The following is a 15,142-nucleotide window of genomic DNA, read 5'->3' on the forward strand; positions in this document are numbered from 1 at the left end:
GGGTATGTTTGAAGGAATAGTGGTTCCAACAATGCTGTATGGTTGCGAGGCGTGGGCTATGGATAGAGTTGTGCGCAGGAGGATGGATGTGCTGGAAATGAGATGTTTGAGGACAATGTGTGGTGTGAGGTGGTTTGATCGAGTAAGTAACGTAAGGGTAAGAGAGATGTGTGGAAATAAAAAGAGCGTGGTTGAGAGAGCAGAAGAGGGTGTTTTGAAATGGTTTGGGCACATGGAGAGAATGAGTGAGGAAAGATTGACCAAGAGGATATATGTGTCGGAGGTGGAGGGAACGAGGAGAAGTGGGAGACCAAATTGGAGGTGGAAAGATGGAGTGAAAAAGATTTTGTGTGATCGGGGCCTGAACATGCAGGAGGGTGAAAGGAGGGCAAGGAATAGAGTGAATTGGAGCGATGTGGTATACAGGGGTTGACGTGCTGTCAGTGGATTGAACCAGGGCATGTGAAGCGTCTGGGGTAAACCATGGAAAGCGGTGTAGGTATGTATATTTGCGTGTGTGGACGTGTGTATGTACATGTGTATGGGGGGGGTTGGGCCATTTCTTTCGTCTGTTTCCTTGCGCTACCTCGCAAACGCGGGAGACAGCGACAAAGCAAAAAAAAAGAAAAAAAAAAAAATATATATATATATATATATATATATATATATATATATATATATATATATATATACATATTTTTTCTTTTTCTTTCAAACTATTCGCCATTTCCCGCATTAGCGAGGTAGCGTTAAGAACAGAGGACTGGGCCTTTGAGGGAATACCCTCAACTGGCCCAATTCTCTGTTCCTTCTTTTGGAAAAATTGAAAAAAAAAAAAAAAAAAAAAAACGAGAGGGGAGGATTTCCAGCCCCCCCGCTCCCTCCCCTTTTAGTCGCCTTCTACGACACGCAGGGAATACGTGGGAAGTATTCTTAATCCCCTATCCCCTATATATATATATATATATATATATATATAAATGGGTATGTTTGAAGGAATAGTGGTACCAACAATGTTGTATGGTTGCGAGGCGTGGGCTATGGATAGAGTTGTGCACAGGAGGATGGATGTGCTGGAAATGAGATGTTTGAGGACAGTGTGTGGTGTGAGGTGGTTTGATCGAGTAAGTAACGTAAGGGTAAGAGAGATGTGTGGAAATAAAAAGTGCATGGTTGAGAGAGCAGAAGAGGGTGTTTTGAAATGGTTTGGGCACATGGAGAGAATGAGTGAGGAAAGATTGACCAAGAGGATATATGTATCGGAGGTGGAGGGAACAAGGAGAAGTGGGAGACCAAATTGGAGGTGGAAAGATGGAGTGAAAAAGATTTTGTGTGATCGAGGCCTGAACATGCAGGAGGATGAAAGGAGGGCAAGGAATAGAATGAATTGGATCGATGTGGTATACCAGGGTTGACGTGCTGTCAATGGATTGAATCAGGGCATGTGAAGCGTCTGGGGTAAACCATGGAAAGCTGTGTAGGTATGTATATTTGCGTGTGTGGACGTATGTATATACATGTGTATTGGGGGGGGGTTGGGCCATTTCTTTCGTCTGCTTCCTTGCGCTACCTCGCAAACGCGGGAGACAGCGACAAAGTATAATAAAATAAAAAATAATATATATATGTATATATATATATATATATATATATATATATATATATATATATATATATATATATATATATATTATCCCTGGGGATAGGGGATTAAGAATACTTCCCACGTATTCCCTGCATGTCGTAGAAGGCGACTAAAAGGGGAGGGAGCGGGGGGCTGGAAATCCTCCTCTCTCGTTTTTTTTTTTTTTTTATTTTCCAAAAGAAGGAACAGAGGGGGCCAGGTGAGGATATTCCAAAAAAGGCCCAGTCCTCTGTTCTTAACGCTACCTCGCTAACGCAGGAAATGGTGAATAGTTTAAAAGAAAAGAAGAAAGAAAATATATATATATATATATATATATATATATATATATATATATATATATATATATATCCCTGGGGATGGGGGATTAAGAATACTTCCCACGTATTCCCTGCGTGTCGTAGAAGGCGACTAAAAGGGGAGGGAGCGGGGGGCTGGAAATCCTCCCCTCTCGTTTTTTTTTTTAATTTTCCAAAAGAAGGAACAGAGGGGGCCAGGTGAGGATATTCCAAAAAAGGCCCAGTCCTCTGTTCTTAACGCTACCTCGCTAACGCAGGAAATGGTGAATAGTTTAAAAGAAAAAGAAAGAAAAGAATATATATATATATATATATATATATATATATATATATATATATATATATATATATATATATATATATATATATATATATATATATATATATCCCTGGGGATGGGGGATTAAGAATACTTCCCACGTATTCCCTGCGTGTCGTAGAAGGCGACTAAAAGGGGAGGGAGCGGGGGGCTGGAAATCCTCCCCTCTCGTTTTTTTTTTTAATTTTCCAAAAGAAGGAACAGAGGGGGCCAGGTGAGGATATTCCAAAAAAGGCCCAGTCCTCTGTTCTTAACGCTACCTCGCTAACGCGAGAAATGGCGAATAGTTTGAAAAAAAAAAAAAAAAAGAAATATATATATATATGGATGTTAATGTGCTGAGAGGTGCAACTGGAGGGATGTCTGATCATTATCTTGTGGAGGCTAAGGTGAAGATTAGTATGGGTTTTCAGAAAAGAGGAGTGAATGTTGGGGTGAAGAAGGTGGTGAGAGTAAGTGAGCTTGGGAAGGAGACCTGTGTGGGGAAGTACCAGGAGAGACTGTGTACAGAATGGAAAAAGGTGAGAACAATGGAAGTAAGGGGAGTCGGGGAGGAATGGGATGTATTTAGGGAATCAGTGATGGATTGCGCAAAAGATGCTTGTGGCATGAGAAGAGTGGGAGGTGGGCTGTTTAGAAAGGGTAGTGAGTGGTGGGATGAAGAAGTAAGAGTATTAGTGAAAGAGAAGAGAGAGGCATTTGGACGATTTTTGCTGGGAAAAAATGCAATTGAGTGGGAGAAGTATAAAAGAAAGAGACAGGAGGTCAAGAGAAAGGTGCAAGAGGTGAAAAAAAGGGCAAATGAGAGTTGGGGTGAGAGACTATCAGTAAATTTTAGGGAGAATAAAAAGATGTTCTGGAAGGAGGTAAATAGGGTGCGTAAGACAAGGGAGCAAATGGGAACTTCAGTGAAGGGCGTAAATGGGGAGGTGATAACAAGTAGCGGTGATGTGAGAAGGAGATGGAATGAGTATTTTGAAGGTTTGTTGAATGTGTCTGATGACAGAGTGGCAGATATAGGGTGTTTTGGTCGAGGTGGTGTGCAAAGTGAGAGGGTTAGGGAAAATGATTTGGTAAACAGAGAAGAGGTAGTAAAAGCTTTGCGGAAGATGAAAGCCAGCAAGGCAGCAGGTTTGGATGGTATTGCAGTGGAATTTATTAAGAAAGGGGGTGACTGTATTGTTGACTGGTTGGTAAGGTTATTTAATGTATGTATGACTCATGGTGAGGTGCCTGAGGATTGGCGGAATGCGTGCATAGTGCCATTGTACAAAGGCAAAGGGGATAAGAGTGAGTGCTCAAATTACAGAGGTATAAGTTTGTTGAGTATTCCTGGTAAATTATATGGGAGGGTATTGATTGAGAGGGTGAAGGCATGTACAGAGCATCAGATTGGGGAAGAGCAGTGCGGTTTCAGAAGTGGTAGAGGATGTGTGGATCAGGTGTTTGCTTTGAAGAATGTATGTGAGAAATACTTAGAAAAGCAAATGGATTTGTATGTAGCATTTATGGATCTGGAGAAGGCATATGATAGAGTTGATAGAGATGCTCTGTGGAAGGTATTAAGAATATATGGTGTGGGAGGCAAGTTGTTAGAAGCAGTGAAAAGTTTTTATCGAGGATGTAAGGCATGTGTACGTGTAGGAAGAGAGGAAAGTGATTGGTTCTCAGTGAATGTAGGTTTGCGGCAGGGGTGTGTGATGTCTCCATGGTTGTTTAATTTGTTTATGGATGGGGTTGTAAGGAGGTAAATGCAAGAGTCCTGGAAAGAGGGGCAAGTATGAAGTCTGTTGGGGATGAGAGAGCTTGGGAAGTGAGTCAATTGTTGTTCGCTGATGATACAGCGCTGGTGGCTGATTCATGTGAGAAACTGCAGAAGCTGGTGACTGAGTTTGGTAAAGTGTGTGGAAGAAGAAAGTTGAGAGTAAATGTGAATAAGAGCAAGGTTATTAGGTACAGTAGGGGTGAGGGTCAAGTCAATTGGGAGGTGAGTTTGAATGGAGAAAAACTGGAGGAAGTGAAGTGTTTTAGATATCTGGGAGTGGATCTGTCAGCGGATGGAACCATGGAAGCGGAAGTGGATCATAGGGTGGGGGAGGGGGCGAAAATTTTGGGAGCCTTGAAAAATGCGTGGAAGTCGAGAACATTATCTCGGAAAGCAAAAATGGGTATGTTTGAGGGAATAGTGGTTCCAACAATGCTGTATGGTTGCGAGGCGTGGGCTATGGATAGAGATGTGCGCAGGAGGATGGATGTGCTGGAAATGAGATGTTTGAGGACAATGTGTGGTGTGAGGTGGTTTGATCGAGTAAGTAACGTAAGGGTAAGAGAGATGTGTGGAAATAAAAAGAGCGTGGTCGAGAGAGCAGAAGAGGGTGTTTTGAAATGGTTTGGGCACATGGAGAGAATGAGTGAGGAGAGATTGACCAAGAGGATATATGTGTCGGAGGTGGAGGGAACGAGGAGAAGAGGGAGACCAAATTGGAGGTGGAAAGATGGAGTGAAAAAGATTTTGTGTGATCGGGGCCTGAACATGCAGGAGGGTGAAAGGAGGGCAAGGAAATAGAGTGAATTGGAGTCATGTGGTATACAGGGGTTGACGTGCTGTCAGTGGATTGAAGCAAGGCATGTGAAGCGTCTGGGGTAAACCATGGAAAGCTGTGTAGGTATGTATATTTGCGTGTGTGGACGTGTGTATGTACATGTGTATGGGGGGGGGGGGGTTGGGCCATTTCTTTCGTCTGTTTCCTTGCGCTACCTCGCAAACGCGGGAGACAGCGACAAAGTATAAAAAAAAAAAAAAAAAATATATATATATATATATATATACACATGAGTATTTTTGCTTTGTCGCTGTCTCCCGCGTTTGCGAGGTAGAGCAAGGAAACAGACGAAAGAAATGGCCCAACCCACCCCCATACACATGTATATACATACGTCCACACACGCAAATATACATACCATCACAGCTTTCCATGGTTTACCCCAGACGCTTCACATGCCCTGATTCAATCCACTGACAGCGCGTCAACCCCGGTATACCACATCGATCCAATTCACTCTATTCCTTGAACGCCTTTCACCCTCCTGCATGTTCAGGCCCCGATCACACAAAATCTTTTTCACTCCATCTTTTCACCTCCAATTTGGTCTCCCACTTCTCCTCGTTCCCTCCACCTCCGACACATATATCCTCTTGGTCAATCTTTCCTCACTCATTCTCTCCACAAACCATTTCAAAACACCCTTTTCTGCTCTCTCAACCACGCTCTTTTTATTTCCACACATCTCTCTTACCCTTACATTACTTACTCGATCAAACCACCTCACACCACATATTGTCCTCAAACATCTCATTTCCAGCACATCCACCCTCCTGCGCACAACTCTATCCATAGCCCACGCCTCGCAACCATACAACATTGTTGGGACCACTATTCCTTCAAACATACCCATTTTTGCTTTCCGAGATAATGTTCTCGACTTCCAGACATTCTTCAAGGCTCCCAGAATTTTCGCCCCCTCCCCCACCCTATGATTCACTTCCGCTTCCATGGTTCCATCCGCTGCCAGATCCACTCCCAGATATCTAAAACACTTTACTTCCTCCAGTTTTCTCCATTCAAACTTACCTCCCAATTGACTTGACCCTCAACCCTACTGTACCTAATAACCTTGCTCTTATTCACATTTACTCTTAACTTTCTTCTTTCACACACTTTACCAAACTCAGTCACCAGCTTCTGCAGTTTCTTACATGAATCAGCCACTAGCGCTGTATCATCAGCGAACAACAACTGACTCACTTCCCAAGCTCTCTCATCCACAACCAACTGCATACTTGCCCCTCTATCCAAAACTCTTGCATTCACCTCCCTAACAACCCCATCCATAAACAAATTAAACAACCATGGAGACATCACACACCCCTGCCGCAAACCTACATTCACTGAGAACCAATCACTTTCCTATCTTCCTACAGGTACACATGCCTTACATCCTCGATAAAAACTTTTCACTGCTTCTAACAACTTACCTCCCACACCATATATTCTTAGTACCTTCCACAGAGCATCTCTATCAACTCTATCATATGCCTTCTCCAGATCCATAAATGCTACATACAAATCCATTTGTTTTTCTAAGTATTTCTCACATACATTCTTCAAAGCAAACACCTGATCCACACATCCTCTACCACTTCTGAAACCACACTGCTCTTCCCCAATCTGATGCTCTGTACATGCCTTCACTCTCTCAATCAATACCCTCCTATATAATTTACCAGGAATACATTACTCACCTTTGCATTCAAATCACCCATCACTATAACCCGGTCTTGTGCATCAAAACCACTAACACACTCATTCAGTTGCTCCCAGAACACTTGCCTCTCATGATCTTTCTTCTCATGCCTAGGTGCATATGCACCAATAATCACCCATCTCTGTCCATCAACTTTCAGTTTTACCCATATCAATCTAGAATTTACTTTCTTACACTCTACCACATACTCCCACAACTCCTGATTCAGGAGTAGTGCTACTCCTTCCCTTTCTCTTGTCCTCTCACTAACCCCTGACTTACTCCCAAGACATTCCCAAACCACTCTTCCCCTTTACCCTTGAGCTTCGTTTCACTCAGAGCCAAAACATCCAGGTTACTTTCCTCAAACATACTACCTATTTCTCCTTTTTTCTCATCTTGATTACATGCACACACATTTAGTCACCCCAATCTGAGCCTTCGAGGAGGATGAGCACTCCGCGTGACTCCTTCTTCTGTTTCCCCTTTTAGAAAGTTAAAATTCAAGGAGGGGAGGGCTTCTGGCCCCCCGCTCCCGTCCCCTTTAGTCGCCTTCTATGTCACGTGAGGAATGCGTGGGAAGTATTCTTTCTCCCCTATCCCCAGGGATATATATATATATATATATATATATATATGAGAGTTGGGGTGAGAGAGTATCATTAAATTTTAGGGAGAATAAAAAGATGTTCTGGAAGGAGGTAAATAAAGTGCGTAAGATAAGGGCGCAAATGGGAACTTCAGTGAAGGGCACTAATGGGGAGGTGATAACAAGTAGTGGTGATGTGAGAAGGAGATGGAGTGAGTATTTTGAAGGTTTGTTGAATGTGTTTGATGATAGAGTGGCAGATATAGGGTGTTTTGGTCGAGGTGGTGTGCAAAGTGAGAGGGTTAGGGAAAATGATTTGGTAAACAGAGAAGAGGTAGTGGGAGCTTTGCAGAAGATGAAAGCCGGCAAGGCAGCAGGTTTGGATGGTATTGCAGTGGAATCTATTAAAAAAGGGGGTGACTGTATTGTTGACTGGTTGGTAAGGTTATTTAATTTATGTATGACTCATGGTGAGGTGCCTGAGGATTGGCGGAATGCGTGCATAGTGCCATTGTACAAAGGCAAAGGGGATAAGAGTGAGTGCTCAAATTACAGAGGTATAAGTTTGTTGACTATTCCTGGTAAATTATATGGGAGGGTATAGATTGAGAGGGTGAAGGCATGTACAGAGCATCAGATTGGGGAAGAGCAGTGTGGTTTCAGACGTGGTAGAGGATGTGTGGATCAGGTGTTTGCTTTGAAGAATGTATGTGAGAAATACCTAGAAAAGCAAAGGATTTGTATGTAGCATTTATGGATCTGGAGAAGGCATATGATAGAGTTGATAGAGATGCTCTGTGGAAGGTATTAAGAATATATGGTGTGGGAGGCAAGTTGTTAGAAGCAGTGAAAAGTTTTTATCGAGGATGTAAGGCATGTGTACGTGTAGGAAGAGAGGAAAGTGATTGGGTCTCAGTGAATGTAGGTTTGCGGCAGGGGTGTGTGATGTCTCCATGGTTGTTTAATTTGTTTATGGATGGGGTTGTTAGGGAGGTGAATGCAAGAGTTTTGGAAAGAGGGGCAAGTATGAAGTCTGTTGTGGATGAGAGAGCTTGGGAAGTGAGTCAGTTATTGTTCGCTGATGATACAGCGCTGGTGGCTGATTCATGTGAGAAACTGCAGAAGCTGGTGACTGAGTTTGGTAAAGTGTGTGAAAGAAGAAAGTTAAGAGTAAATGTGAATAAGAGCAAGGTTATTAGGTACAGTAGGGTTGAGGGTCAAGTCAATTGGGAGGTAAGTTTGAATGGAGAAAAATTGGAGGAAGTAAAGTGTTTTAGATATCTGGGAGTGGATCTGGCAGCGGATGGAACCATGGAAGTGGAAGTGAATCATAGGGTGGGGGAGGGGGCGAAAATCCTGGGAGCCTTGAAGAATGTGTGGAAGTCGAGAACATTATCTCGGAAAGCAAAAATGGGTATGTTTGAAGGAATAGTGGTTCCAACAATGTTGTATGGTTGCGAGGCGTGGGCTATGGATAGAGTTGTGCGCAGGAGGGTGGATGTGCTGGAAATGAGATGTTTGAGGACAATGTGTGGTGTGAGGTGGTTTGATCAAGTAAGTAATGTAAGGGTAAGAGAGATGTGGGGAAATAAAAAGAGTATGGTTGAGAGAGCAGAAGAGGGTGTTTTGAAATGGTTTGGTCACATGGAGAGAATGAGTGAGGAAAGATTGACCAAGAGGATATATGTGTCAGAGGTGGAGGGAACGAGGAGAAGTGGGAGACCAAATTGGAGGTGGAAAGGTGGAGTGAAAATGATTTTGAGTGATCGGGGCCTGAACATGCATGAGGGTGAAAGGTGGGCAAGGAAGAGAGTGAATTTGATCGATGTGGTATACCGGGATTGACGTGCTGTCAGTGGATTGAATCAGGGCATGTGAAGCATCTGGGGTAAACCATGGAAAGTTGTGTGGGGCCTGGATGTGGAAAGGGAGCTGTGGTTTCGGCCATTATTGCATGACAGCTAGAGACTGAGTGTGAACGAATGGGGCCTTTGTTGTCTTTTCCTAGCGCTACCTCGCACACATGAGGGGGGAGGGGGATGGTATTCCATGTGTGGCGAGGTGGCGATGGGAATGAATAAAGGCAGACAGTGTGAATTGTGTGCATGGGTATATATGTATGTGTCTGTGTGTGTATAGATATGTGTACATTGAGATGTATGGGTATGTATATTTGCATGTGTGGACGTGTATGTATATACATGTGTATGGGGGTGGGTTGGGCCATTTCTTTCGTCTGTTTCCTTGCGCTACCTCGCAAATGCGGGAGACAGCGACAAAGCGAAATAAATAAATAATATATATATATATATATATATATATATATATATATATATATATATATATATATATATATATATATGGTTTTACCGGGCTGTGCCAGCAAGAGGATTACACCACAAATGAAAAGTCACCTTTTTTGAGGCTGTATCATTGGGAGTACAATCTTATCAAAGAGCTTATCACTCCAGAGGAGTTTATATTTCCCTGCTACTTGGAGTAGTGCAGCCTTGGTTACAGGAGCCTTTAGGAAGGTCATGGGTCACACCAGGAGTCTTTCATAGAAATTTGTCATGAGGTAATTGTAATTAAAATATAGATTTATATAAATTTCTTAAAAAATGTATCATGTTCTTTACTTTCATTTTGTTATATCAAACTCACACAGTAATGTAATTTCTAAGAAATTTGTCTCACAATCTTTAATACTAACCCTACCAAAACAACTGGAGTCATAGTGTTCATTTCAAAATCCACCAAACCCTGTCATGAAGATAATTTTTTTTTGGACTGTACAGGCTTGAAAATGTCTTTACCATAACAGAAGTATGGAGATCATTATATGGAGATTTACTTTCTGGGAGTAGAAGTATTAAGTCTTGCATGCTAAAGAGTATTTAGAGTTGAAATTGATATTGTTGAAAGACATTATGATTAGATATTGACTGAGTGGAGTTAGGAGGTAGGTTTTTCATACAAAGAAAATGGATGCAGGAATGATGACTTCAGAAAATTGACAAGAATGAGGTAAAAAGAAGCTGAGAAAATAGATTTAGAATAAGGTGTGAAGATTGGGAGTTTGTTACAGGGACAGGTGTAGCTATGGAATTGTGAATAGAAGTTAAGAAGGATAGGAATGCATGGAGGAAATATTGTGCCTGATTCATGCTTCATGGAGGGGAAATGGTATATCATGTAAATCATAATTTCCCTCCTTTTAGGATTATATCTCTATATTGTTTACTATTACAGCTATCTTTCATCTGTTCTGAAAATGTCATTGCAATGGGAATGGAAGGCAAGAAGCTTGGTCGCACTGGAACATTGGCATGGATCAGTGTTGCTACTTCCACCATGATTTTCTTATTTGATATGGCCAAGATGGGAGCTTCAGAGGTATTTCAAGAAGGATTAGGTGACATTATACAGAACAGCACCATCATGAAAGTTGTACATGACTGCCGAGCAGTTGAGGACCTCCTGCATCACCAGTTCAAAATAAACTTCAACAATGTCTTTGATACTCAGGTCAGTTCCATTTGCTCTTTTGAAAAGTGTGTTTCATTTGTGTATCATCCTGTATATCATTTTTGTGTAAGCTGTCATGTGTATCTATAAAGAATTGAATTTGATTCTTTCATTTGATATATTTTTGCATGTTTGTTCCATTTAACTCAAAATTTGTACATTTGATTGTTTTATTTAGTCTGTTCTGCTTATCTCTTCATCTTAACCTCAGTCTTTTTTTTCTTTCTTTTTATCTGCTCACTTTTCCTTACTTTAAGGATTAGTATCAGGAACAGATGACAGAGTCTATCAGTTTATATATGTGATACCTGTTCCTTCTGGAAATCCCCATCAAGGGAGTGGTCACGGCAAAAGAGTCTTTACTTACCCCTGTCCATACCTGCTTCCCTTGCATACAACATTCTTCCCCCTTTCTCTCCCTCCAGTACTTCAAGGAAAAATCCAAGCTTGGCCACCACTTTTTTCTTTCTTTTAGAAAGTGAGAACATTTGAAGGAAGGACATCCAGCTTCCTTCTCCCTCCCATCCTCATCTCCTTGACTGAAGTGGTGGAGATATTTGGACAAAATTCTTTCTCCCATGTCTCCAGGGTTAGAAAGTAATAACATTCCTTGAAATTGAACTCGGGCCTTTTGGGTGAAATCTAGGTATTCTAATCACATGAGGACATGGGATAAATCACATATGTTGATTTTCATGTATGTACTTACTGCTGAACACATGCATATTGTCTTGCACCTTTTTGTAAGAATATATTTGCCAAAGTAGGGTTCCCTATTCCAGAGACTGGCATATGGAATGGGTACCCATTCAAACTACAGAGGTGTAAGTTTGTTGAGTGTACCTGGTAAGTTGTATGAGAGGGTATGAGAGGGTGAGGGGAAGGACAGATCATCAGATTAGGGAGGAGCAGCATGGTTTAAGAAGTGGTTGAGGATTTGTGGATCAGGTGATTGCTTTGAAGAATATGTTTATGAAATACTTAGAAGAGATGGATTTGTATGTGGCACTTGTGGCTCTGGAGAAGGTGTATCATAAGGTTGGTAGAGATACTTTGTGGAAGGTATTAAGAATGTATGGTGTAGGAGGTAAGCTGCTAGAAGCAGTGAGTTTTTATAAAGGGTGTAAGGCATATATGTTTACAAGGAGGAAGAGAGAAAAGTGATTGGTTCCAGTGAAGGTCGGTCTGGGGCAGGGGTGTGTGATGTCCCCATGGTTGTTTGATTAGTTTATGAATGAGGTGGTTAGGGAAGTAAATGCAAGAGTTTTGGAGAGAGGTGAGTATGCAGTCTGTTGGGGATGAGAGGGCTTGAGAAGTGATTCAATTGTTGTTCACTGATGATGCAGCACTGGTGGCTGATTTGAGTGAGAAACTGCAGAAGTTGGTGACTGAGTTTGGAAGTGTGTGAAAGGAGAAAGGTGTGAGTAAATGTGAATAAAAGCAAGGCTGTTAGGTTCAGCAGGGCTTAGGAACAAGATAGTTGATATGTAATTTTGAATGGAGAAAAATTGGAGAAAGTGAAGTGTTTTCGATATGTGGGAGTGGGAATGGCAACAAATGGAACAATGGAAGCAGAAGTGAGTCATAGGGTGGGGGAGGAGTCAAAGGTTCTGGGAGCGATGAAGAATGTTTGGAAGGAGAGAATGTTATCTTGGGGAGCAAAAATGGGTATGTTTGATGGAGTGGTAGTTCCAGTAATTTATATGGGTGTGAGGCATGGGCTATAGATAGGGTTGTGTGGAGGAGAGAGGATGTGTTGGAAATGAAATGTTTAAGGACAATATGTAGTGTGAGGTGGTTTGATCGAGTAAGTAATGAAAGGGTAAGAGAGATGAAATGAGTGTGTTGGAGAGAGTAGAAGAGGATGTATTGAAATGGTTTGGACATATGAAGAGAATGAGCAAGGAAAGGTTGACAAAGAGGATATATGTATTGTAGGAGTAGGGAACAAAGAGAAGTGGGAGACCAAATTGGAGTTGGAAGGATGGAGTGAAAAAGATTTAGAGCAATCTTTGCCTGAACATGCTGGAGGGTGAAAGGCATACACTGATGTTGTATACTAGGGTCAACATGCTGTCAATGGACTGAGCTAAGATATGTGAAATGTCCAAGGTAAACCATCGAAAGGTCTTGAGGGGGCCTGGATGTGGATAGTGAGCTGTGATGTGGCCTTTCTTCCCTTGTTTCCTGGCACTACCTCACTTGTCCCACATCTCTGTTCCTTCTTTTGGAAAAGTAAAATAGAAGGGGAGGATCCTCCCCCCCCCAAAAAAAAAAAAAATTGCCTTGTACAACACACAGGGAATACATAGGAAGTATTCTTTCTCCCCTATTCCTAGTGCCACCTCGCTGATGCAAGAAATGGCGATCAGGTACAATATAAAGAAGTAATAAGATATATGCATGTGTATATGAGTGGACAGGTCTTTCTTTATCTGTTTCCTGGCACTACCTAGCCAACACAAGAAATAGCAATCAAGTATAATAAATGAAGTAATTAAAAAAAATGTCATCACGAATGCATCTCCTTACATGCAAATGTAAGCCGTTTCGTTTAGCATTCCATTGTCCACTTATGTATCCTAAGAGTACTGCAACATTGCAGTGTACAAAATGAAAAACTGAAGAGAGGTGATCCCAGGAGAATTAATGAGATGGAAGGCTTTTGATGCCACTCAAATTAATAGAGAGGTGGAGGATGAGCTACTCCTGATGTGTGAACAGTTTTCCATACTTTGCCAAGTAAAACCCCTGTTCACAAGAAAAATGATTATGGCATCTTTACAACACCTCCAGCTTTTGTGAAGCAGACTTTGTAATGTTGATAATGTGGGGTTTCCAGGACAAAGTGGAGGATATGATGCAACGTACAACATGCAGAAGCCTTTGACATTGTGACATTCTTATATCACACATAATGTGTGAAATAGGAATGATTGGAAAATGAAAGATTGATTTATACCAGTGATGATTAGATGTAAATCATGCACTTTTCTTTGAAAAGCCTTGTTTCAAAAGGAAGTTTTTCGGATTCTCATTTCTGACATGCTGACACAAACTACACTTTAGTACCACTGAAAATAATGCTTTTTAATGAACATGTATCAATGACAGTTGTAAGTTTTGTGGAAATTGGAAATAAAAGCCAGCAGTCAGTACTACACAGAAACAAACACCACATCAGATAATGGATGAGCAGTGTAAAAGATTTTCAAGTAATAATGGCTTGATATCTTAGTGTTCATGGGAGAGAGAAACCTTTGCTTCTTCAGAAAAGTGACACACTGGATTTCATACATATGCAAGACAAGAGGGGCATTGCTAATGATAATGTTCATCATGGCACATATACCCACCCAGTTAGAATACTGTTGTGGGCTAACACCTTCAAGGCAGGCAGAATATAGAAGTTCAAAAATGCTTATAGATATTTTCATGGTTTTGCTGGCCTTATACATTATTTATGAATTTACTTTTTGGGGTACAGGTGGGAGAGGTACTTCATAATATGCACATGGAAAATCCTTATTAATCTAAAAGAATATCTTTTTCACATACAGTAACTGCAGTTACTTCCATGTGTTCCACCTTGGTTCACCTCTCATGATCACCAGCAACTTCAAAAAGTGCCCCATACATAGAAACCTGAAACATTGATTTTGACATTACACAGCTCTGGTACTCTCCAACGTTTAGATCACTCCATTTGTTTGTACCAACATCTACCCTCACATGAGGATGACATGCTTTTTGATAGTTTTGAACAGTATGTAGAAGTTTTCCAAGCATACTGTTAAAGCAGAGTGAAGTCCTTTTGTCAACTTTTAACATATTTCTATTTTAAATCATTGAAATGATGCATACAGTTTGTCACATTTCCTGAGATCTTTCTCCATTTCTTGCTGAAGTGTACAAATTTAGTGTTCTTGCTATGTATTCAATTTTTCTGTTGTTGTTGTGCAGGTTCCTTTGTAGATGCACGGATTTTGTGAAGTAAACAGCATTTATCTTTCAGGCTGCTGAAATTTACATTTACATGTTGAATCATCGTGGTGCTGTACCTTCATTTGTGTCAGGGTTACCATCTTTGCTGATCCGCTATTTGGGATTGTCACCTCATCATCTGTTTTTTCCTCATGTCCGTCAGGAATGTTCAGAGGTTGGTTTACCATTATTCTGTATGCTTGAACTTTTCAGCTTCAGTTTGTAAGTATGATAAGCTTGTGTTGATTTCTAATGTTATTTGAATGAGTGGAAACAAGAAAGAGCAGGACAAGGTATTATCTCACAGCCTTTGCAGAATATAACATATTCCATATCAATATAGTAATAAAAAATTTTGAGCAATGTAGTGAACTGTGGGCTTAAGGCTTTTGTTTTCAGTCCTAGTTCAGAACGACCAGCAAGAAATTTTGACATTTTTGTTCATGTTGATGCCAAGACAGATAAACATGTCT

General features: G+C 41.2%; 1 protein-coding gene across 1 annotated transcript in view; it reads left to right on the top strand.

The window, feature by feature from the left end:
• The window catches only part of LOC139754640 (piRNA biogenesis protein EXD1-like), a 73,875-nt gene that overhangs the window by 48,880 nt on the left and 9,853 nt on the right, over positions 1 to 15,142 (top strand). The window contains exons 6-7 of the mRNA XM_071672149.1: positions 10,410 to 10,685; positions 14,701 to 14,844. Coding sequence (XP_071528250.1) covers positions 10,410 to 10,685; positions 14,701 to 14,844 — 420 coding nt within the window. The remainder of the gene's footprint in view (positions 1 to 10,409; positions 10,686 to 14,700; positions 14,845 to 15,142) is intronic.

Source organism: Panulirus ornatus, chromosome 17 (assembly GCF_036320965.1).
Source record: "Panulirus ornatus isolate Po-2019 chromosome 17, ASM3632096v1, whole genome shotgun sequence".
Taxonomy (NCBI): domain Eukaryota; kingdom Metazoa; phylum Arthropoda; class Malacostraca; order Decapoda; family Palinuridae; genus Panulirus; species Panulirus ornatus.